The 22,991-nt window shown below is 49.4% G+C and overlaps 1 protein-coding gene across 1 annotated transcript in view; it reads left to right on the plus strand.

The window, feature by feature from the left end:
* The window catches only part of ARK2C (arkadia (RNF111) C-terminal like ring finger ubiquitin ligase 2C), a 51,711-nt gene that overhangs the window by 23,748 nt on the left and 4,972 nt on the right, over nucleotides 1-22,991 (plus strand). The window contains exons 2-7 of the mRNA XM_075411718.1: nucleotides 12,496-12,805; nucleotides 15,213-15,338; nucleotides 18,841-18,970; nucleotides 19,985-20,089; nucleotides 20,622-20,717; nucleotides 21,920-22,026. Of these exons, the coding sequence (XP_075267833.1) occupies nucleotides 12,496-12,805; nucleotides 15,213-15,338; nucleotides 18,841-18,970; nucleotides 19,985-20,089; nucleotides 20,622-20,717; nucleotides 21,920-22,026 (874 nt within the window). The remainder of the gene's footprint in view (nucleotides 1-12,495; nucleotides 12,806-15,212; nucleotides 15,339-18,840; nucleotides 18,971-19,984; nucleotides 20,090-20,621; nucleotides 20,718-21,919; nucleotides 22,027-22,991) is intronic.

Here is a 22,991-nt window from a genome sequence, read left to right on the forward strand (position 1 = left end):
ACAAACTTCAAGAGTTACGAGCTCCTCAAAAGTGAGGTTGATGACAGAAACATTGACTCAGTCTTAACTCTCTCAGGGGTGTCAGATGCCTGTCGGGATATTACAGGAGCTGGTTGCAGGGTAGTGAGATGCTGCCTGTGATGTGGAGCTGTACCTGCAGCATCCTACCTGGTGGCTGCTGGGCCATCTGCAGCCCTGCAGGATAGTCTTGATGGAATATGCAGGAACCTGATTTCCTATTCCCATTGTGCTGGAAAAGCGAGTGCCTTGTAATCAGCCTCCTTTGACTTCAGCTGGAGAGGAAGATACCCATGAGCAGGTGGATTTTCGTACTGGAAGAGAGAACTGTTGTCACTTTCTTCACCCCACGTCCCAAAATGAATTCCTGCTTGAGCAAGAGGATGTCCTTTAGTAGACCATCCAGCCTCAGCTTTACCAGCCCTGATGCTGAGGAAGCAATTTTGGCTGTAGGTACGTGGTACCCGGTGTTTCAGTCTGTGTTGGTTGAGCGTCAGTCTTGGCTGATGGGTTTTGTCAGGGTCATTACCAGGCTGATGAACCTCATCCCGCCCAACTCACATGAGGCACCATTTTACGCTGTGCTCAACCATGGTTTCATCCTCATTCTTTCTGGTGTGGAGACACAGGTCTCCTGCAGTACCTCCCTCCGGGGTGCATGGATGTCACCGCTGGGCTCCACTCCGAGCCTGCTTCCTGGCTTTGGCATCAATATAAGGGGCTTATTTCTCCCAAGGGATGCCCACCTCCTGGCTTTTATGCAGCAAACTCTTGTGCCTTCAGATGCTGCTGGGGCTCTGGGAGCTCATTGTTTGCTGAGTAACAAAAATCACTTTCCCTTGGATAGCCTGCCACCTGCAAATATGACCTGTATGGTTTTTCTTAGGCAGATGACTTTACATCTAGCCCTAAAAAATACACATTTCTTGCCGTCTGGGTAGAGCTTTCCTTTATATATTATTACAGCAGGGCTTAGCAGCATTAACTCATGCCAGGACCTCGTGCGGAAAAGTAAAATAAGAGCTGTTTCTGCACTGAGAAACTGATGTTGTACTTTAAACATAGTGCTTTCTCTCCTGGAGAGACACACACCTGTAAAGTTTGGGATATTAACTTTAATAGGGAACAAGTTTCCAGGATCTTTGATTTTTACCTACAGACTTCTTACTCATGGAGTGTAAAAGGGGAATTGCCAGGACACGGAGTGTCAGGACTCGCGGTAGCTGGGATTTTCCCAGACCTGAGTTCATGTCAGTTCAGTATAAACTGCTGCTGAGCTGCCTTGACCCGTGCCAGCTCCCTGTGGGCACCCACCACATCTCATGCGGCTTCTTTTCAGCCTTGGTCCTTGGCATGGGCTGCAGCCCTGGCTGCTGCTGTGGTGCTGGGGGTGCAAACAAGTTCCTGCACAGCACCTCCAAGCAGTGCATAGTGATGGTCTAGCCTCCAGAGTCCTTTACATTAATTAAATAAAGAGGTCCAGTGGGGATAGGGAACTTGCAGGAGCTCCACAGGTGCAAGCCCCCATGCTGAGGGCTGCTCTTGGATCAGATGGTGAGCTTGTGGGCTCAGGATAAGACCTTAGAGTGTTGTAAACGGGACTTGCTAACCTTGTTGTGTTCACTGCACCCCATGGCTCCATCTACCAGGAGTGATTCCTCTCTCTTTGAAGAGGTAATCTTCATTTTTTGTACCCTAGCATTTGTAAGATGTTCCTGTCTTCTGCATGTTGTTATTTGGAAGAAGTTCCAGCTGCTAAATGGCTCCTGCCTTCTGCCTCGTGGGGTGAGGAGGGGCATTTTTTGGTGTGGTTTTTGAGCGATCTCTAAAAAAATCGAGAGGGACAAGTACAGTATCTTGGCTTCCCTGGGTGGCAGGTACTGCATGAGCTGCAGTGCTGTCCTCCTGGCCCTGCTGAGGGTCTCATGCAGCCTGGTAAATTCTGTGCACAGCACCTGGTAATACTCTGCAAGGTTTAGGATGAAGTCTAGAAGGACCTGCAACATGGGATCAACCAATCACATGTCCCACGTCCTGACTCTTTTCATTGCTTCTCACCACTACTAACTTTATTAGCCCTCAGCATTAATAGTGGCACTAATGACACACCCAGCACTTGCCACCTCCCTTCCTTTAATAGCTAGCCTGACTTCTGGCTGCTTCCCAGCGCTGTGCTCTCTCCATGAGCTCAGACAGCTGTTTCTGGTGGCACGTTTCTGCAGATGCTAGGAGAAACAAAACTTGGAGCTGTGCTCAGCTGTCAAAAAGTTCTGGCTTTGGGGCTGGTTTGCCGGAGAGCCAGCAAAGCAGAAAGGCTGGACTGCAAAACGCCCCTCATCCAACCTGACGTGCTGTTCCCAGAAATGGTGAAACACTCCACTGGTTTCCCAAACCAGCCCCCCAAATCACTGCCACTCACTCTGGAGCTGTGTGGACGTGTTGGGTGTGATCTCCCACCTCTGAGCTTCAGCTGCGGATAAATAAATCCAGCAGGAAAGCCCAGCTGGTTATTATAGTCAGATTTAAAACATGGGGTGGGGGGAAAATCAACGTATGTAAAACAAAGATGGATGGGATTGATGCAGAATAACCCACCCAAAACAGCCTGCTCTATGTTTTCAGGACAGGTTTCAAACGCTGTTCTGAGCCCTCCCTAGCAGGGAGGTTTAAAGCACATCAGTGCCCCACGAAGTGTCTTTTGCCTTTTCGGTGGTAAGGCGAGAGCAGGATGGAAATCTCTGGAAATCCCTGTGGACAGGGGAGACAAGGTGTGAGAGGAGGAGAGGGCTGGCACCAGCGCCGCTAGTCCTCACGCAAAAGTTGCTGAGGAGGGAGGGGATATTGGGGCCGGCGCAGGACTGGGGAGCTGCTGCTGCATCCCCGCAGCCTTGTAGGGCAGAGCAGTCCCGTGCCATGCCGGGGCTGTGGACAAGCCCGTGCTCCCAAGTGCCCGTATGCGACAGATGCACTGAAGGACTCTTCTCCTGTCTGAGCCACCACGGCATGGTGTGGGTTGGTGCTGAGCAGATGCAAGTTTGAGACCTGGTGGGATCACGAAGCCCTTTGCTTAAACAGGGAGGAGGGACATCTGAGGGCACTGGGTTATCCCATCAAAGCCTTCTCCAGGGAAGGGCTAAATCTGCATTTGGATTTCAGAGCCACCAGGTTTGGCAGCACTTGGGTGGAGGGTTTTGGGTTGGGATGTCACAGAATTAAGAGGCTCCATGAGCAATGCAGCACAACACCCAAGACCCCACCAGGTCCTTGCAGCATCTAGCTGGGTGTTTTCCCATTGGTTCTGGCATTTTCTGGATGCCCTGTATATTGTTATCGGTAGGAGGGAGCTGCTGCAAACTCCCCAGCTGCTCATTAGGAGCAGTTAAGGGGGTTTTGAGGCAGGTGTTGAGCACTTCCAAATGTCTGGGGATGACTTTGGACACTGTGAAAGCAAGGAAACATTGGAAACCCAAGTATTGAATTTCCCTTTCCATACAACTGGCTGCAGCATATCGCTGCCTGTCAAAGTCGAAGGCTCCTGCGTGCACAAGTCAGCGTATTTTTACATTCCCAAGGGCAGGGATAGAGCTCGCTCCCAGTGCTTCTCCATTTCTCTCTGCAGACAGAGCCAAGCAATAGACCTCTGTCACGTCAAGTTGTTTTCTTTTCTAAAGTTGAGGATTAATTCTTTCCCCTGGTTAATTTTCCCATTTCCAGGCTGGCAAATAATTCACATGGATAGAACACCCTGCTAGTAATGTATTACCACAAACAGAAGAACTCTCTTGCCTCCTTTGACCAAAGGGATCTCTGGCCCCCTCCAACTCCCCTTTCAATTTTTTTGTGAATTGGGCTAGCAGTCCAAACCCTGGAGAAGAACCATCGAGCCCAAAAATGTTGATGAGACCTGAGGTTTGACCCCTGCTTTTAGTGCAGCATTTGAGGGCAAACGATTGCTGCTGGCCGTTCACTCTCCATCCTTTTTGATGCCTGCAGATAGAGCAGAAACAAAAAAAGCCACGGAGGGGTTTTGCAACATCTCCAAAGCCCTGTTTCCTCCAATGCTCTTTCCTGGGAGATGTGCGGAGCTGGGCCCAAAACAGTGAGAAATGGGGCACTCTGGAGGGGAAGATCTGGGCTGGGTGGGAAATATCCTGCCAGGCTGCTGGGGCCACCCATCCCTCCAGGCACGCGAGATCCTGGGAGGGGAGGAGTGAAACTGGGATCATTGAATCTCAGAAAGCATTTTCTTTCAGTGCCATTTGGATTTTTTTTTTTTTTGATGTGATGATCCAAAAAGCATAAATACACCCTCGAATGCCATATATGAGAATAAAGCTATAATTAAAACAGCGTGAAGTATAAAAGCAAAAAGACGGATTTAAGTGTAGCAATGCTGCTGAAGTGTTTCTCCTTCCTCCTTGGAAAATATTGCTGAATTCAACACATTCCTGTGAAACATCATCTTCAACAAAACTTTTTTTTTCCCCTGAAGCTAGTGGAAGAGGGTTGCAGGAAAAAAACCCTCATCCAGTGCTGTATAAACAGCTGTCTCTCTCCTCTGATGGGTCCAGGCTGCCTGGCCGTGTCCGGTCACTAGCTCTTGCTGCTCCCCATCCCCACCACTCAGCATCACTTCAGCCCTGATGGAAATATGTTGATAAATACTGGTTATTGTGAGTTGTAAGTGATTGTTTTTTTGTTGAGTGCAGAGTCTGGGCTCTGGAAGGAGTCCTGTCTTGGCTTTTTTTGGGTGCATCAGGGCTGCATGTGGTTTCAGCTCACAGCGTGCAGGAAAAGCGATGCTCTGCTCAGTGTTAGGGACAAAGGGTGTGTGTACAAGCCTGTGCTGCAGACACGCCAGTTGATGTCACACAGCAATTCATGAGAGGCTTGATTAGGGCAAGGGGGTGTTGGATGGGGATCATACCAGCAGGCAGGGGCAATCTGCAGTCTCCGCGATCTGTGTTTATGTGTTTTTTGGGACGACCTGAGCTGTGTTTTGCTGTGCCCACACAGAGGTCCAGAGAGGTGGGGTGCAATAAGGGCTGTCACTTGGCAGTGACCTTCAAACCACTAAAGGGTGATGAGGGACCCTGTTCCCCTAAACCCCCTTGCAGCCCTTTTCCATCACATGTGCGATGCTGTGGGCGGGAGGATGGCAAACCTCCAAAACTCCATGCTTCCACCTAGGACCCAGCCATGCTCCTCCAAACACCATGAACCTTTGTCTACCACGAGAGCTCCTGGCGCTGCACAGCCTGGCCAAGAAAATAAGGCAAACGAAAATGCTCTTTATCCATCTCTAAGGTATGCCGGGGCTGGTGCTGGGGTCTGCTAACCATTGCCTGGCACTAGACGTGTGGGATGGAAGGCTGCACCCTGGGTTGGGTTTGAGCTGGCTGCCTGTTATTTTTGGCACAGTTCTCGACAATTGCTAAATGAAATGAGAAAGCTGTTGGTGAAGGTGCTGAAAGTGAGACAGATTCCTTCCTGCCTGATAAATTTTTCCCAAATCCTTTGCTGCTTCTCTTTCATCCTCCCTGCCCCGAACTCCTCGCCCTGCAGTTTGCTATCCTAGAACGGGAGTGAGACAGCATGGTATCTCCCTCTGTGCAAGACCGCTAAAGTTTCATGCAGCTGAACATACCGTGGATTTGGTGGGGGGTGTTATTTTTCAAATTTTTTATTTTCCAGGTGCTTTGTCATCCCTCGTTTCCTATTAGCAAGTCAATTTAACTCATTTAAGAAGGGTATATTCACGAATAATTGGCAAAGGGTTAACAAGTGGCCAACTGCACCAGGCAATTAATAGCTTGTTTGTAAATGCAGTCCTGCTAGGTGTGCCACATGCAGCCGGAGCTTTTCCCACGATTTTAGCCTTTACTCACTGTACAATGTCAGGACGGATTCTATCTTACCACCGCATCCATATCTCCACGGGGAATTTTAATGCACGTCCAGGGAAGAAAGCTGCTGGCATCTGGGCTATTAAAAGCCTGGCGGGCTCTCTGCAGAGCCCGGTGCTTGGCGAGGCACCTGGGATGGCTCAGGTTTATGGGCTTTATCTGCCATCCCAGGGCAGGAGGAGGGGTTGTGGCGGCTCTAATCAGGGCGAGACAGCCGAGACGGCGCGGATCTGTCCCCCGGCTCGGCCGATTGCGACGGGCAGATCTTCCGCGGCTGCAGAATCTGTCAGTGAGTAAAGCCAGGGCTCTCCAGGAGCTGCCATCTCCCTCTCCGGTGCGATGGGACTGAGATGTATAAATAGCCCCATCCTTCCCTCCCACCCCCCTGGCCCCCCGCACACTCGAACGCAGACTGCGAATGCCTCGACAAGCCGGCCACGTTGCCTTACCCAGGGGGAAAATTCACATGCCTGGCAGGCAGTTTAGCGGCGTTAAGACGGATTCTGTTTTCCTTCCGAAGGCGGCTGCGCTCCCTGGGCTGCAGCTGTCTGCTGGAGATACCTGTCCCCAGTGCCAGCTCTGGGCCTGATCCGGCGTCCCTTACCAGTAGCACGATTGCATCAAAAACATTGCTGCCACGAGGAAAGGAGGTGGAAAAAAATTGTTCTGCTTTCTGGGTTTTTCTTTTGATAAAGCACATAGCATCCCCTGTCTCTTTGTAGGGATTACTCGGGGGCTTTGTATCTCTGAGACGGGTCAGTGTTTAATGACCACACGGATCCTTTCAGCCTTTCTGGGTGAAATATTGGTGGGTGGATAAATTTCCCTGTGCATATGCGTAGTTAAATCCTGACTGATGCTAAAGGAGAATCCCCAGTGACAGAAATACCCATTATCAGACCAGTAAATCCCTGTGACTTTATGTCACATACCAACCTGTAAAAATATGAAAATCTGTGATTTATGGGGTTCACCCAGGGGTGCGAAGGAATTGGGAGCATTTCTTCTAGAGAAAAAAAGTCCAGGTGGCTTCAGATAACATATAGAAACAATAAATATAACAGTAGATCTGACAAAAAAAGAAAGAAAAAGCTGTGGAAGTGAGAAAGCGCTGGCGAGGAGGATTTGATGAGTTTCCCCACGGGTTTCCGCTGCGTTCGGAGCCTGCATGAGCGAAGGGTGGAAATGGCGTGGCGGCAAGCAGCTGAGCAGGTTCAGCTATCCATGTGCCTGCATCATCTGTTGGCTTTCTAAAAATGATTTTATACCTCCTCGGTTTGAAACTGCAGCCTGTAATGCCTTCTTCCAGCTAAGTGTTTTGGGAGCTTTGTAAATGGCTGTTAAGCGATCTTCCCCTGTGGGCTTTTTAGTTGAAGATCGCCTTAATGGTGTTGGTAGGAGGGAGACGGCACCATGGCATCTCCAAGGTGCATAGCTGTGGGGAATACAGCAGTCCCAGCTCCACGGGGGTCCTCGGCGTCACGAGCTGAAGCCGCAGCGTCCGTTGTGGTAGCGGAGGGGAGCCAGACCGGCTGGGGCAGCTACTGATCTGCGTTGGTGTTCTGGCAGCGGCAGGAATTAATGAAGCACCGATTCCCCTACCCCTTGAACCCTGGTCCTGACCTTGGCTTCGGGACATGACAGAAGAAGCCCTATCAGAGCATCACACGAGGCAGGGAGGTGTTGCTGGTGCTTACCCGAAGGCACAAGGTGGATGGGGCATCCATGACCGTGTGGTCCTGTACCATGGTGCCATGCAGTAGTCTCTTTTGGGCCAGACTTGGCCCCAGCCATGCCACAGCACCACGTAGCTCCTCTTTCCTACCCTGCAGGGAGCTTGCCCAAGACCTGTTTCACATCTCCACCGGATTCCATCTCTGCATCTCTGTGCTAGGCTTTAGATATTTGCAGGGCATTTTTTAGACCTGGACTAGGCGGGCTCAAGCATTAGCTGCCCTCGTGGTTTAGCTGAGGCCAGCCAGATGTAAGGCAACAAGGTTTGTCCAAGCTGGGAACCTGGGCGGGTGGGTGGGAAGGCTGAGAAGGACAGCAGAACTTGCAAATGTGTATTGTCAACAGAAGTGCATGAGGGACTAATATGGTGAGGGAGAGGAAAGGCAAAGAAGGGGGGGAAATACCTCCCTGCTCTGCTGAGAAATAACTCTATGTAGATGCTTGCGTTGAGGCAGAAGTTTCTGATCTCAATGACATTTGGCCTCGTCCACTTAGTGGGAGACTACACAAAACTGGGTAAGTTGTCTGCTTTGCTGGCACAGATGTGATGCATTGCTCATCTGAGAGCTGCTTATCTGATGTTGCTCTCAGCTGTCATCATCTGCCACAGCAACAGCATTTAAATGAAAGGAGGAAGCAACAGGACAAGGAGAGAAGCGTTTCTGGCTGGTGGGCAACCTGACAGTAAGCCCATAGAAATCAGTCCTCCATGGCTCCAGGTACAAGCAGCTGGAGCTACGCATGACGCATGGAGGAGCAGGTTGATGAGCCTCATGCAGCAGGGTGGGCGCTCTCCTCCTGACCAGCAAGCTGGACGTGGGGACATGTGTTTCCAGGTTGGCCTCAGGTCAAAAGCCTTTCAGGGCTGGTGAGGACTGCGTTGTGTCTGCAGCAAGGACACTGGGTTTCCCCTCCCTCTTCAGCTGGAGGTGACAAGTGTTTGCAGCAAAGGCCACTGAAGCTGATGAACCTCCTAGGTGCCTTTGGGGTAGACCATAAAAAACTGTCAGAGATTTGGCTGACCTCTTTACCTTCAAGATCAAAGTATTTCAAAGGAGAAGGATAATCTTGGTGTAGGATGAGAATGAAAACTTGAGCTCTTGGAGCTCAGAGAAGGTCTCTGCCTCGCAAATCCCAGAGCAACATTGCCTTCCTGCAGCCACCACTGGGGCAGGTGGTGGGGAACATGGCTTATAGAGGATGCAATTAGCAACTCTGGAGCTTGAAAAGGCACACTTTCCAACCGCATCCTCTTTGCTGTATAAGTGTCCTCAAAGCTTAGCTGATGAATAAAATACCAGCCCTGCCTTTGTCCTGGGGAGAAAAAACAAAAGCTGGAGAGGGGTATCTGGACTGGCTTTTAGTCACGGATTTCTCTCCTCTGTGGCAGACGTCACTGTCCGGGCAAAAGCAGATTTATCCACGAGTCAAATTTTCTTGAAACATTTTATGGGCAATACTTGTCGGTTCCAATGCAGATGTGGTCTAGGACAAAACTGCAGCTTCTGAAAGAGAAGGAGAACGTGCTAGCAGAGTAATCAGTAGTAGAAATTACTAACATAAGATTATTACATTGAATGGGGTGAGTGCCTGCGAGCCAGATTCTGGTGCTGGTCATGGTGAGTTACCTGGAGGAAGGCTGCTCTGTTGGTGTCAGGAGGATGGCACTGGCTTTACCTTGTGTATGCAAGATCGACATGTGGACTTGGAAAGCAGTCTCCACCAAGGCCCCTTGCAGCTAGATACAATGAACAGAAGAGGGTAAACTTGAAAATAGATAACTCAGAGATAAATGTTCTGTTGTGCACTTTTATTTGTTTGCCTTGGCCTGCTGGGGTCCACCAGTGCCATGCTTGGCAAGGACTCGCTTTTTGTTGTGCAAGCTGGTTTGGTTGTACCAGCTGTATGATTTGATGACTGCTAATAAGCATAGATTTGCTGAAGTATTCCCCAAAGTCTTTGCCTGGCTGTCAAAATCCTCATTAGCAATTGGATTAGTTGTAGGAAACAAACAATTACAACACAAGATAGTGAATTATGTTAAGACAAATTGATGGGCTTTATTTAATCATAAGGTCTTGGTCAGATCTTGATAGCATTAATTTATGGAGGGAAACACATCACTGCACCAACACATACCAGAAGCAATATGAAAAAATACTTGTTTTTATTGACTAGTGCCTAAAAACAAGGCAAGTTAACTTTCTGTACTAAAACAAGGTTATGTTGGCTCTGCACAGGCCCTGCATGCCTGCCTACCCAGATACCGGAGATGAAGTTTGCGTTTTCTGTACCACAGGGAAGTGTGTGACCAAGTTCCTCACAAGAGTTGTCTTGATGTGGGAGGAAAAATTTGAGTCAAAAGCTCTGACAAGATGATCTGCCCACCCTGCGTTCTCTAGTTCATCATGGCTCTGGACATCAAAGGTCCTGCTGATGTTTCACTAAGTCAGACCAAGGACTCCCAAGAAACAGCAAAAGGCTGGAAATTCTTGGCCAAGGTTGCACCAGACATCAAGAGATGAGAGAGATGCAGAGGATGAGAGGCTAGCTTTTTCCGCTTTACTTAGGTGCTAGATAATTGGGGGGATATCACAAAGCTTCATTTCATTCTTGTGTCCTCCTAAGCCAATTTTGTCTGAAGTACAACTGAACAGCTGTCTGGTGGCACAGGCTGATGTGTTTAGGTGTGCAGAGGGATTAGCACTTTAACTTGCTCAAGCACCTTGTCTTCAGGTGCTGTGAAGACCTGGAGGTGTAAAATGGCTCACCCGTGACTTGTTGTAGCTATTTTCCATTGGGAGGACCCATGGCTGTTAGAGGTTGAGCAATTCACCGTGAGTCACTGTGCAAGTACCCAGCAAACACAGCAGTTAGAGGGCATCTCCCCATGACTGTGGTGTTGTTCAGCTTGAGCAATGGGCCAGGGCAGCACAGGATCCCCATTTCACTACCCAGCCTTTACCTGTCAGTGGGTTATGGTGAACCGAGGACAAGGTGACAGCAACAAATATAAGCTGCAGGACTGGGGAACGGGGTACACGGGTGGCTCACGGGTCTGGGTTAGCAGGTCCATCCAGTGGGTCTGGTCCCACCTCCTCTGGTTTGAATTAATAGGGTAGCCATTATCTGACAGCATGAAAAATTATCACCTTAAGAAGTTCTGCTGCTGGTGGCACAAGCATTTGTTACCCACTGCCTCTCTCAGAGGGGTGCTACAGAGGACTATTTTGTGTTTAAGAGACGCTGTGTGTAATTGCTTGTGCACAGTTTTGCAAACCATTCGTTTCTGTTAGGTCCTCTCCCATTGTTTCTCTTGCTGGCCTCTGGCTTGCTTTGTGCATCTCCCATTTCCGTACGGACGTGAACAGGAAGCACTCGGGGCTCCCTGAGCTGCTGTGATGGGCTGGCCCTGGCTTCTGGCAGAAGGGAGATGTGAGCAGGAGAGATCTGGGTGAAGAAGGCATCATGGGCACTTCTGGCCTGTGTCTTCGGATGACACTCAGGGTCCCTTGGTGCTGTTGTTCCTGGATTAAAAAAAAAAAAAAAAAGAGAAGTTTTCAGCAAGATGAGGTGTTTAAAAAACTCTGTAAAAGTGCAGGTGTCCTACCCTGGGGCTCATCCTCAGCAAAGAGCCATCTCTAACAGCCTCACTCGAGTCTCCTCCTTCACCTCTGAGCTGCCTCCCTCCCTAGTTTCAGAGCCAAAAGTTTTGCTGTGGTGCCTGTAAATGCTCCAGGAACATAGGAATTAATGTGCTGGATTGGACCAAGGGCCCATCCAAGCAAGGATCTGGAGGGAGGTGCAAGCCAGTGCCAGATGTTTTGCAAAAAGCCTCAGCTATGGATATCTCATTTCTTCCACATTCCCATCAGTGTCATGGCAGGTCTCACAGCAGCCCATGTTGTGTTTCCCACAGCCACTCTCTCCCTGCATGCAGCTCACCAGGATGGGCTATTGAAGGGTCTCAGCAAAGAAGCAGGGTCTTAATGCTGGCTCTCAGAGTTGGAAGGTGTCTCATTCATGTCCTGCAGTCAGCAAGACACAGTTTCTTAGAGCAGAGATTATATCCTTGCCTATGAGACATTTTCAGACAGGCAAAGAAATACGTTGAACTGCACGAGAAGTCAGCAAGCTTTGAAAACTTCTGTGAGCTCATAACCCACAAAAATATATTTTAGAAAACAGATTTTTTTTAATTTCCTTTTCTAAAACATTAAGGCTTTTTCATAGAATCATGGAACGGTTTGGGTTGGAAGGGACCATTAACGGCCATCTAGTCCCCTGCCATGAGCAGGGACATCTTCACCCAGATCAGGTTGCTCAGAGCCCCGTCCAAACTGACCTGGAATGTTTCCAGGGATGGGGCATCGAACACATCTCTGGGCAACATGTCCCAGTGTTTCACCACTCTCATCATAAAAAATTTCTTCTTTATATCTAATCTGTATCTAGCCTCTTTTAGTTTAAAGTTATTACCCCTTGTCCTATTGCTACAGGCCCCATGAAAACTTATGTTCTTTTTCACTTTAAGACAGACAAACCAAAACAAGCTGAAGCAATTTTTATCAATATACACTTCAACTTGGAGCCAAAAACTCACTTTGAACTCAAACCCATGTTTTGGTTCCAGCTTTTTTTGGAGGAGAAGAAGTATTAGTCAAAACCAACATTTTTCCATGTAATCAACATTAAATGACCTGTTCTCCCTTTTTAACTCTTTTGGCAGAAGAGAGAAACAACTGTTTTCCCAATTCTTGCCCTGGATGGGCAACCACCAGACTGGGGTGCCCCAGCTGCCGCTGGCCCATGTGACAACCATGCTCTTCTCTTCCAGGTGCTCCTTTTCAAAGGTCTCAGCATCCCCATGCTACCTCCTGCCGGCACTTCCACCTGGGTCCCCAGCCTCAGCTCTCCGCCGACTTCACCCTGCCTCACACGGTGCAGCCGCAGCCGGGACTGACCCCCCACATGGCCCCCGCGCATCAGCACAGCGGGGCCCTGCATCAGCCCCTGGCGCCGGTGCCAGCCCTGCCCTTCCAGGATGTGGCTGGACCCTCCTTCCTACCTCAGGCCCTTCACCAGCAATACCTCCTCCAGCAGCAGCTCCTCGAGGCGCAGCACCGCCGGCTAATGCCCCATCCCAGGTACGAATCATAGAATCACACAGAATCACAGAATGGTAGGGGTTGGCAGGGACCTCTGTGGGTCAGCTGGTCCAACCCCCCTGCCAAAGCAGGGTCACCCAGAGCCGGCTGCACAGGACCGCGTCCAGGAGGGTCTTGAATATCTCCAGAGAAAGAGACTCCACAGCCTCCCTGGGCAGCCTGGGCCAGGGCTCCGTCACCCTCAGAGTGAAGAAGATCTTCCTCATCTTCAGCTGGAACTTCCTCTGCTTCAGTTTGTGCCCATTGCCCCTTGTCCTGTTGCTGGGCACCACTGAAAAGAGTTTGGCCCCATCCTCCTGACACCCACAAGTGTAAGGGGGGTCTTACTCTTCCTGGAGGATGCCAGGAAGCTATACCAGCCTCACTTCAGCCAAGTGGTTTCTGTAGTATGTGCTGGTAATGTTGGGTTTTCTTCACAAGTTCATTGGCGTACCCCTGAAGTTCATCCATCAGAGGGAAGATGCAGGGCAGGTTGCACCCGTGAGCATACCTTTCCCAAGGGGATCCATACAATACTCAGTTACTATGTCCCAAGGTCACCTATTATTGTCACTCTTGGGACAATCATGGTGGTAACGCTCTGGTGTTGCCGTGAACCCATCCTGCATGACAGAGTGAGTGACAGACTGCATGCACAAGCTACCTCCTCATAGCTGCTGTTTCAAAACCGTGTAAGAGATCGCATCCATCTGTCCTGCCAAGTTTTGCATATGAAGAGGTTGCGCCTCTGGGTCCGGGTGTGCTTCCCAGCTCTGTGAGGGAATGATGCTGTTGACCTCCAGCACATTCAATCACAGAAAGTGGCCTAAATTCAGACTGGGCTGACAACTGCAGAGAGAATTACTGTAACTCAGCAGAGGTGGAAATGGATGTCTGGCATTGTCCTGATTGTGTTTTTTGAGAGAGGGGTTTAGTGAGCACGTAGGAGAGGAGTGCTTTTTTTAGAAACATATGGAAGCTATTTGTGGGTTGTACCCATGGATCAAGAATCAGAGGACGCGTCTTTGCAATAACGCTTCATTTAGAGAGAATGCTCCAGACAGAAAACACTCTTTCCACATTCTTTCCATCTGAAAGTTGTGTGTTCTGCTCATCTTTGTTTTGTTTTGCATAAGCTGGATTTAAGGTGGATTTAATGATTAGTTAATAATTGGGTAGCAAACATATGCAAGGCTGAGGCACTGAAGGTACAAGTGTTTATCTATCTCTTGGTCATAAGCTGAATTCAAATAAAAGCACGGAGCACAATTTCATGCAGTAGCTGCTTTGGTAAATGCTATCAGTGTTAAATTTGTAAGTGGGTTGTGGTGTGTTAAAGGACAGGAACCCCTTGCCCAGTCCCACAGCCTGTTTCTGAAAGCACAGCTGCATCCGAGGAGCGTGTCAGAAACCTTACAGGTATGGGGCGTGTGGTCCCAGTAGTGGGTTTCTGGGTCATGCCTTTAAAAGTGAAGACTCTGAGCTGTGGCTGCATTAAAATTTCTTTATCTAGCAGTTCCCTTCTCCATTTGCTTTAGTGTGTCCCCATAGATTTACTTTGTGATGGCTCTACTATCGAGCAGGGACTCAGCAGGGAGCAAGGGTTGAGTCTATCTGGAGCACAAATTCTGCCTGTGCATCGACCTTATCTGTCTCCAAATGTGGACACTGATCAAGCAGCACACGCTCTTCCCCTGATTAGTTCAAATGGGCAGTAATCATGTGAAGAGACTCAAATAGCTAGAAAAACCTGGCTATATTTTCTACTGCTTTCCTTTCCCTGCCCACAAAGGCAGCAGAGCTTGGGGACAAGTAGCTGGATCCCAGCCTGGCCTGTCCGTCATCCAGAGAAAAGCTGGCAAACGCCAGCGAGAGTGAATTCTGCTTTCAGTTACTCCTGAGTAATCCTGTTACAAATGAGGTTCCCCAGCAGTTTATGGACTGCATGGGGAGATGAGACAACCTGCAGCTTCTTTGTGATGATGGATAACAGCTGAACCAGGGACAGGTTGTAGCTTGTGTGTTGTTTACGGGGCTGACAGTTGAGAAAAAGAAAATAGTACAAATGGCATAAAACTTCCAAGGAAGCAGTTGTTTGGTTTCTTCTTTTTCTCTCCATCTTGCCACCAGAGAGCATCTCTTGTAAAATGAGTGTATGTGGATGCTAGGGGAGAGAGAGTGGAGGTCTGTGTTTTGTCTGTGGTGACCACGAGTAAATGACATAGCTCCGGGTTCCTCTTTCCATCATCCCTGACACCTGCGTGGACCTTTTTCTCTTGGACACATATTCACAAGCCCAACTGGTTGGGTTTTCCCCTGATTCATGGACATAGTCTTGGAGCAGGACCTGTGTGTACCAGTGTCCCCTGCAAGGCTAACTCGCCTGTTGGTGTCTTCCTCCCCACAGGCGGGCTCAAGACCGCATGTCCGTTCAGCCTCACCGTCTACACCCCAGCTTTGACTTCAGCCACCAACTGCAAACTCCACAACCCATGGGGCCCCAGCCCAGGTATTTAGCCGAAGGCACGGACTGGTAAGTCTTCCACATTTCATTAACCTGTTGAGTGAGGTGATTAAAAAGTCCTGGGTGGGCTGCAAGGGTTGGTGAATGTCATCAAGGATCAATGCTGCCATGAAAGCTAAAGGTTCAGCTCAACAGACACAATGTGGGGAGTGTGCAGTGGGAAAACTCCTCTCTGGGAGGGTCATGAGTACATGCTAAAGCTTTTATGCAGGTATATGATAACATCGAGGCGTTGATATCGCCCACAACTCTCCGTTCACAGACGCAGAGTGCAGCCAAGCACTAATCTTCCTCCAGGGACTTTTCCTGCTGCAGGGCACAGCCAGGATCTTTGTCTTGTAGACCAACAATCCTGCCTAAACTAGATCTTCTGCGGTCCACCAGGCACTCAAAGAACAGTGGCCACAACTTCTTCTGTGGTCTGAATCGTGGAGCAAGGTGCTGCCTGGCCCTGCAGGGTAGTGTGAATGGATTAACTGTTGGAAATTGTTCTCCCACTGTAGTGTTCTATACCTGGAAAAGCCGAGCAGGGAATTGATCCCTTTGTTTTCAGGGCAGGTTTTGAGCTTCTGCACAGCTGATATGGTACTGGGCCCTACTTGGAAGAATGAGAAAATAAAAACCTACTTCTGAGTAGCTGTTTGCTAGCTGAGCAAAGTCCATTCTGTGCACTGAATGGAAAAAATAGCATGTGAACATGTAATTAGAGACAATCGCAATGTCTATGCACAAGGGGACCGAAACAAAATGTCACAAGAAATCTTAATTATGGCATTTCCTAACATCTGAGTGCTTTGCAAACGGAGAGTCCTTTTAACACAGGGGGGTTTTTTCCCCTTTAGGGCAATAATATGCAACCTAAAATATGGCCAGATCCTTCTGCCATTTTCTTCTCAGGTGTTCCCATTACTGGCACTGCTGTGAACTGAATTTGGCCGGGATGACATTGTTCAGATCAGTTTGCAAAGCAGTTTATGTACCATCTGGATACAGCCATTCTTTGTGCCTCTCTTTGGGCTCAGAGTGTTTAATTATAATCATTAGGAGGATCTGATAAAGCACAGCTTTTTGTTCCCATCCTCCTCCCTCCTTTTGCCCCCTGTGTTGCTTCATTGCTTTATAAAACCTAAGGAGTGGGCATGACAGAGATCATGTACTGTGTATATAAACTTGGGTGACTCACTTCCCCTTGGGGCACGTGTACAATTTTGCCCAGTGATAGATACAAAAAGTTTCCTCTAATGTGTTACCACTGCATGAGCAGCAGCGGCGCTTGCTCGGAGGACATAGGTGGTAAGCATTGTCATGGGAAATAGGATGGAAGGAAGATCTGAAGGTGAGCAGCCATCTCGGACAGCCAAACCTTGATTAAAAACTTCTGGTGGAGAAGAAATAAAGAAATAAACTCCTATTTGGTTCATTAAATTATGTTATGCATACATATTTAGTGCTGACCATAGAATCTGATATCTGAGGCCTTATCCTTCGCTTGCTGGTTGTTGGCAGCCCACATACTGTAGGCATCGCAGCTCTTGAACCTCGCATCTGAGCATCAGGATGCTGTAGAATGGTCCACATAGCACAAGCTAGAAGGTGACTTTGGTTTTCTTTAGTTAATGTGCTCTGCATATTCACCCCCAAACCCTGGGAAAACACCATTCCATGCACTATTCTGCTTTGGGCCCTTCTATAGACCCACAGCATCACTTCAGGGCCTTGACATCTGAGTTTAAGGCTCTAGATGCACAAGTGCACAGAGTTCAGCAGTACTTTTATTGCAATTAGTTGTACAAATTAATAATTGTCATTCATCTCTCAGGGATCTCTCCAGTCCTTGATCTCAAAGCACCCTGGGCATTATTGCATCTATTTCACAGACAGGGAACGTGGGGAAGACAGAGAGGAAACAGCCAAGGTCATGCATCAGGCCAGTGGCAGGGCTGGGAAAGGACACAAAGCCTCCTGATTTCCAGTCGAGCCTTGCATCCCCCTGGGAACAGTCTTCAGCAACTGGATAAATATCCAAAATTGTGACACAGGAGCTGGAAAACGCCCGGTCCTGTGGATTCTCACCCTGGTTGTGTTACTGCCAGTCTCGCGCTGTGTTTTATGCTCTGCCAGATTTTGTCTGTCTGACACATGGGTAGCACAGGGTCAGCAAAGACAGTCCCTCTCCTTGCTTTACCTTGGTGTGGGGGGTCTTACTAGGGGGTATTTGAGCACTGGAGCTGCTGCCTGGTATGCCGGCTGTTCCGGGTAAAGAATTTCTGCATTTGCCGTCCGCTCACATCTGTTATCTGCTGTTGGGCGAAAGCAGCTTCACAGCTGCTGGAGGACATGTCTGGGTTGCTCCTAACAAGCTGTGGCACTCGCTGCCGCCGTCCTCCACACAAGGGAAGAGGAGTCCGAGGCTGAAACAGAAAGGCCCCCTCCCCGTGCTCTAATAAGCTTTGCTTTGGCAAATGTGAAGACAATGGTTATTGGCTATTAGAGCGCCGGCTTTTGTAATTTTGATAAAACAAACGACATTCACAGCGCTTGCTTGCTGAGACTCTTTGGCTGGAGAGACGAGGGATGAGCTAATTGGATTATAGACGGAGATGCTGCGTTAGGTCTTCCCCCACCCCCTCCACACAGCCTGGGGATAGGGTTGCAGTTTGTCGCCGTGTGACAGATTGGGCAGAGCTGCAGCGTTTGCCAGGATCCTGGTCATGCCAAGTCCTGGGATTGAGCTGGGCTGTTTTTCTGGAGGAAAAAAGTGCCCAGACTCACGAAGCTGAGCCCCAGCTCTGCTTGCCTGGGCCAGGCTGCATGCAGGCAAGCAGGACCATCGGGGATGTCCTGCTTCATTGGCACTGGCCTGCTGGTTGTGTGACACCCTTTCCTGTAGCAGTCTCCTCCAGATATTTTTAAAACCTTTATATTTCATGCACAAACAGTATTTCTGGAGTTCTCTGAGTCTGGGTTCAGGCAAGGTGCAGTCTCCCTTGTCTCCCTGAGTCCTACCATGACCTGGGCACATTAAAGATCCCCCAGACAATGCTTAGCTGGCTCCTAAGCATTACCCAGAATGGTTCATCAGTGTGCCCACTGAGTAGTTAGCTGCATTCCTGCAAAATACTTAAGGCAAAATGTAATTGTTTGCAGTGATGGCAGCACAGGGAGGACCTGGTCTGGCCAGGTTAAGTTACCAAGCCTGGGTATCAATCAGAGCCACCAAAATGCTCTTGCTCTGAAAGTAGCAGGCTGCGTCCATGCAGCTCTTGACCCAGGCTAACACAAATACTAACTGGCATTAAAAAAACCTCTCACTCCTTTGTGTTGACCCGGTGGGCCGCTGCCCATGTTGGAGGAAACTCCCTTCCAAGCAGTAGCACCACCCCAGCCTGAGGAACCCACAGCATCCCAGAGCCCACCAGTGGAGGTTGCCCTGTGAGCATGATCTGACTCGCTGTAAGCCACGCAATAAAACTGCACAGTCAAAGCTGTATCTTCACCCTCGTGCCCACAGGGACCTCAGTGTGGATGCGGGACTGACTCACACCCAGTTCCAGGTCCGGCCGGTCCCTCAGCCCTATCAGCATTACTTAGCTACAACTCGTATGCACCATTTCCCCAGAAGCACATCCTCGACGCAGATGGTAAGTGAAACGCTTTTACCGAGAAATGTTTTATGCATTGTCTGCCAGAAGGCAGTCAAAATAAAGGCTGCTATCTTTCTATCACCTGTCTTCTGCGAATCCCACTTATCTCCGGCCGTGGGAGGGAGTGTCTGAAGGGATAATATTGCATCATTGCACTCTGGATTAGAGAAAGGAAAGAAAAGCTCAGCTGGTCTGGAAAGATTCAGTCCATTGCGTGCAGCACCACGCTCACAAGCTGGTCTGCAAAACCTGGGTAGGACGTGAGAGACTCTGCGGTTGTTACTAACAATATTACTAATACTGGAACAAATGGTGGTCTCCCAGGACTTTTTGTATGCAAAAGGACTGGCAGTAGACAACTCCCTTCCCTGGGATCAGCCCTGAGGTCCACCCCTCATCACATCATTTCTCTCTACATCAGCCTTGATGCCATCTGTAAAGGTTTTGCGTGACCCCTTACATGGGTGGAGGTGGGGCTTGATGAGAAGATGGGCTGACTGGGGTCATCTGCTGGCCCTTTGCCTAGCAGGGTGCTGTATTTGGCGCTGAGCCATGCCAAGCACTGCTAATCCTTAAAATATCCTCAGGAATCCCACAAATGCTTTTTTTTTTTCCTTCTGCCCATACTCGGACCCCGACACCTGTGTACTACAGCGAGTCTTAAAAAATCAGAGCTTGGATGAAGAGAAATCCACCCATTTAAAACTAAATAAAATAAAATCTCTTTTTAAGGTAATCCACGTTGAGAGTTTGGCACTGCAATGTTTTAGATGTAACAGGAATTATTACAACAGACTGTTCATTCAGAAGAAATGCGTGTTCTTGCTTATCATTTATAGGAAATCTATTTAATAAAACCTCATTTTTTGGTTATGAAAAAGCTTCCATTGGGAAGGTGTTGGTCTGCATTTTCATTCTGAATTTTCAAAGCACTAGATTTAAATCAGGGTACACAAGGGATTTCTATGTGCAAGTAGAAATGGCTTGATTTTTCTCCCTCACTTCTCGCAGGTTGTTCACGAAATCAGAAATTACCCTTATCCTCAGCTTCAGTTACTTGCTCTTCAGGGACTGAACCCGAGCAGGCACACATCCGCTGTGCGGGAGAGCTATGAAGTGCGTATCTCGGGGACTGGAATTATCATTGAATTTTCAAGTGCTGGGAATCTGTGCAAGCTCTGGCACAAACTTGTAAGGCTGTTTTGTGGCACAGCAGTTGCGTAGAATCTTGCAGCAATTTTAGTAATAACTGGGAGGAGAAGGGGTTGAGTGGGTTTGGTAAAAGACAGTTTACTCCAGGGTGCCTGGGTCTGGCTTGTGTTGACTCTGGCTCATTTCATGTCTGTGAACAAAGTGCTTCTATTCTGTGGGATTTTGTTTCCCAGCCTGTCAAATGGAGCTCAAATTCCACCCCATTTTCTGAAAAATTGGATGTCCAGCTCCCCACCTTGAACCCTTAGTTATTGGTCCAAGAGCCAGTTATCAGTCCAGATCCATCATTAAAGCACAACTGATTTGGGTTTGATGGACATTTCCACTGAGCAAAGAACAGGAGGGAGCCTTGGTCCCCAACAGGTAGGGTGGGTGGTGGGACCTCATGCCCTGGGAGCAACGCTGATGGCACTTTGCTCCTGTTCCTGTGCCGCAGGAGCTGCTGCAGCTGGAGGACAGGCTGGGCAGTGTGAGCCGGGGGGCTGTCCAGAACACCATCGAGAGGTTCACCTTCCCCCACAAGTACAAGAAGGTGAGCACCCCAAAAACCACAGCAGAGCTGCCAGCCCCTCAGCTGGTCAAGGGTTGTGGGCATGGAGCGAACAGAAGGAAGAATTTTGGTGGGTTGCAATCCTTAGGGCTGGCAAACCTGTGCCGTCAATCAGAATATTCCCTGAAAAGGGGGAGGAATGTGAAGTCCAGAACTGGTGCTTTAATATCTCGTGGGGCTCCTGGGCTGAAGCAGTGGTGTAGCTCAGCTGGCTGTTTCTCACTTCTAGGCTAGGAAGCTGCGGGCCAAATTTTCAAAAGGGTCTCAACCTTCTCCCACCCAGCAGGTGCAATTTCCCCCCTGTCCGCACCTGGTAAGAAAGTGCACACACCAAGGGGGCTTCGTGCATGCAAACCCACCCTGTTCTGCATGCAAGCGGCGCTGCCCGCGAGCCCCGCTGTGAGGGTGCTGGCTCCATGGCATTGGGGAGCTTGTCCTCCCCTCGTTTTGCAATAGGTGTCTCCTCTGTTGGAGCTGATCTCCTGCCCATAAGGAAATGGGTACCGTGTTTTTGAGTCGTGCTAAATAGAAAATGGGAAAAGGGCTTGTTTGGGTAATAATTTCATTTGTTGGTTGTTCCCAACTGGGCAGTAACACGCAGGGACGTTGCATTGCCCAAGTTGGAAGTGAGTAAAATCCTGCTGCACTTATCTCTGACTGCACCTCCAGTGGATCCAGAAAAATTATATTAACAGGAATGGATGTGTGGGGGGAAGAGAAAAGTGGAGAGCTGACAGGCTAAGCACTGCCCCGTGGTGTAGTGTGGGGCTGGGCCAGTGGCCAAGCCGTCATGGGGCACAGTGGTTGCCCTTCCTGGCAGTGGTGTCCCAACATGCTTTGGGGTCTCCAGGAGAAGGCTCCAGCGAAGTAAACCATGGGGCCATCCCCACTGCAAGGAGGATGGAGGAGGTGGCAGGGGGCTGTGCTAGGGTAGCAGAGGACAGGCTGCTCCTTGGGGCACCACCACCAGCCCCACTGCCACCAGCCCCAGGAGGAGATGTGCCGACCAACAGCATGTTGGTGGCTTCCTCCCTTCACTGGCCGTTTTGGCTCAACTGGCTTCTGCAAGCTGGAGAATCTGGCTGAGAGATGAAGCTCTTATTTGCCTTCCTGTGACTACCTAGGCTTGGGAGAGCATTAGAAAGTCAAGTCAGAACCAAATTATGTCTTTAACCTTGCTGCAGAGAAGACCGCAGGAGGGCAAAACTGAACAAGAGGATGGAGAGGAGTCAGACACTGATGAGAAATGCACAATCTGTCTGTCCATGCTTGAAGACGGAGAAGATGTCAGGTATGAACCTTCCATGTGCTGCTCTGCCTCGCAATGTCATCTAAATTGTTATTGGGATTAATGCTGCCATGCGCTGGTGGAGCTGTGCCTGTTCTTGTCCTGACGAACTCACTTGGGCTGCTACAGGGTCTGGGAAACCAAACGCCATTTAGATAGGTGTTGGTATTGGCTGTGGGTAGGAAGAGCTCTGCAGCAGCAGGAGGTCCAAGTTTTTGTAGTATCTCCTAGATTTGGATCACCTGCTTCAAGGCTGTGCCAATAGACCAGGTGGCAAGTGTCAGAGAAGGATAGGTCCCAGGTCTCAGCCAGCCATCTGGAGCTCGGGGATGTCAACATCTGAGCTTGACAGATGACCAAAGTACAATAAAGGGAGTGTGGGTGTGAAGGCCGGGGAATTTGGCTTCTGGCCAGGATGGAGCTGCTTTACTGTAGAATAAGGGAGATTACTCTGCCTGCACGGTCACAGGGAGCCGTCCTGACCCAACAGCAAAGCCCCAGTTATCCCTCACAGATGTCCCTAGGCTCTTGGCTGGGTCAAATCTCTGCTTGTGACAGAGGATGGGGACAAGCAATTGCAAGGGGCTGAGCTACCGTGGCTTGAGGAGTCTCAGGAGTGCAGTGCAGCTGTACTGCCTGGTCGTGCTCCTCACCCTTTAATTGCCTTAAGCCATCAAGAAAAACTGATCCTCTTGCTGTAGGTCCTTGTGGTTCAGGGCCCCTCAGGCTTGCGAGGGTGAACAAAGGGATGACAAAGGTGATGCAAGCGAAAAGCAACCACATTCCCTGAGGCACACCAGACACCGCCACATAGAAGCAGTGGGGACCCACCTGACTGCTAATGAGCTGCAATGATGAAGAACCTAGAGGCTTTGGAGTATAATCTAATAGCCCTGAAAGGCTAAAAAGCAGCAGCCAGGGTAATTAATAACTGGAACAACTCAGTTCAGGAGGCTGTGGGATTTTCT

The sequence above is a fragment of the Opisthocomus hoazin genome, chromosome Z (genome assembly GCF_030867145.1).
Source record: "Opisthocomus hoazin isolate bOpiHoa1 chromosome Z, bOpiHoa1.hap1, whole genome shotgun sequence".
NCBI classification, from domain to species: domain Eukaryota; kingdom Metazoa; phylum Chordata; class Aves; order Opisthocomiformes; family Opisthocomidae; genus Opisthocomus; species Opisthocomus hoazin.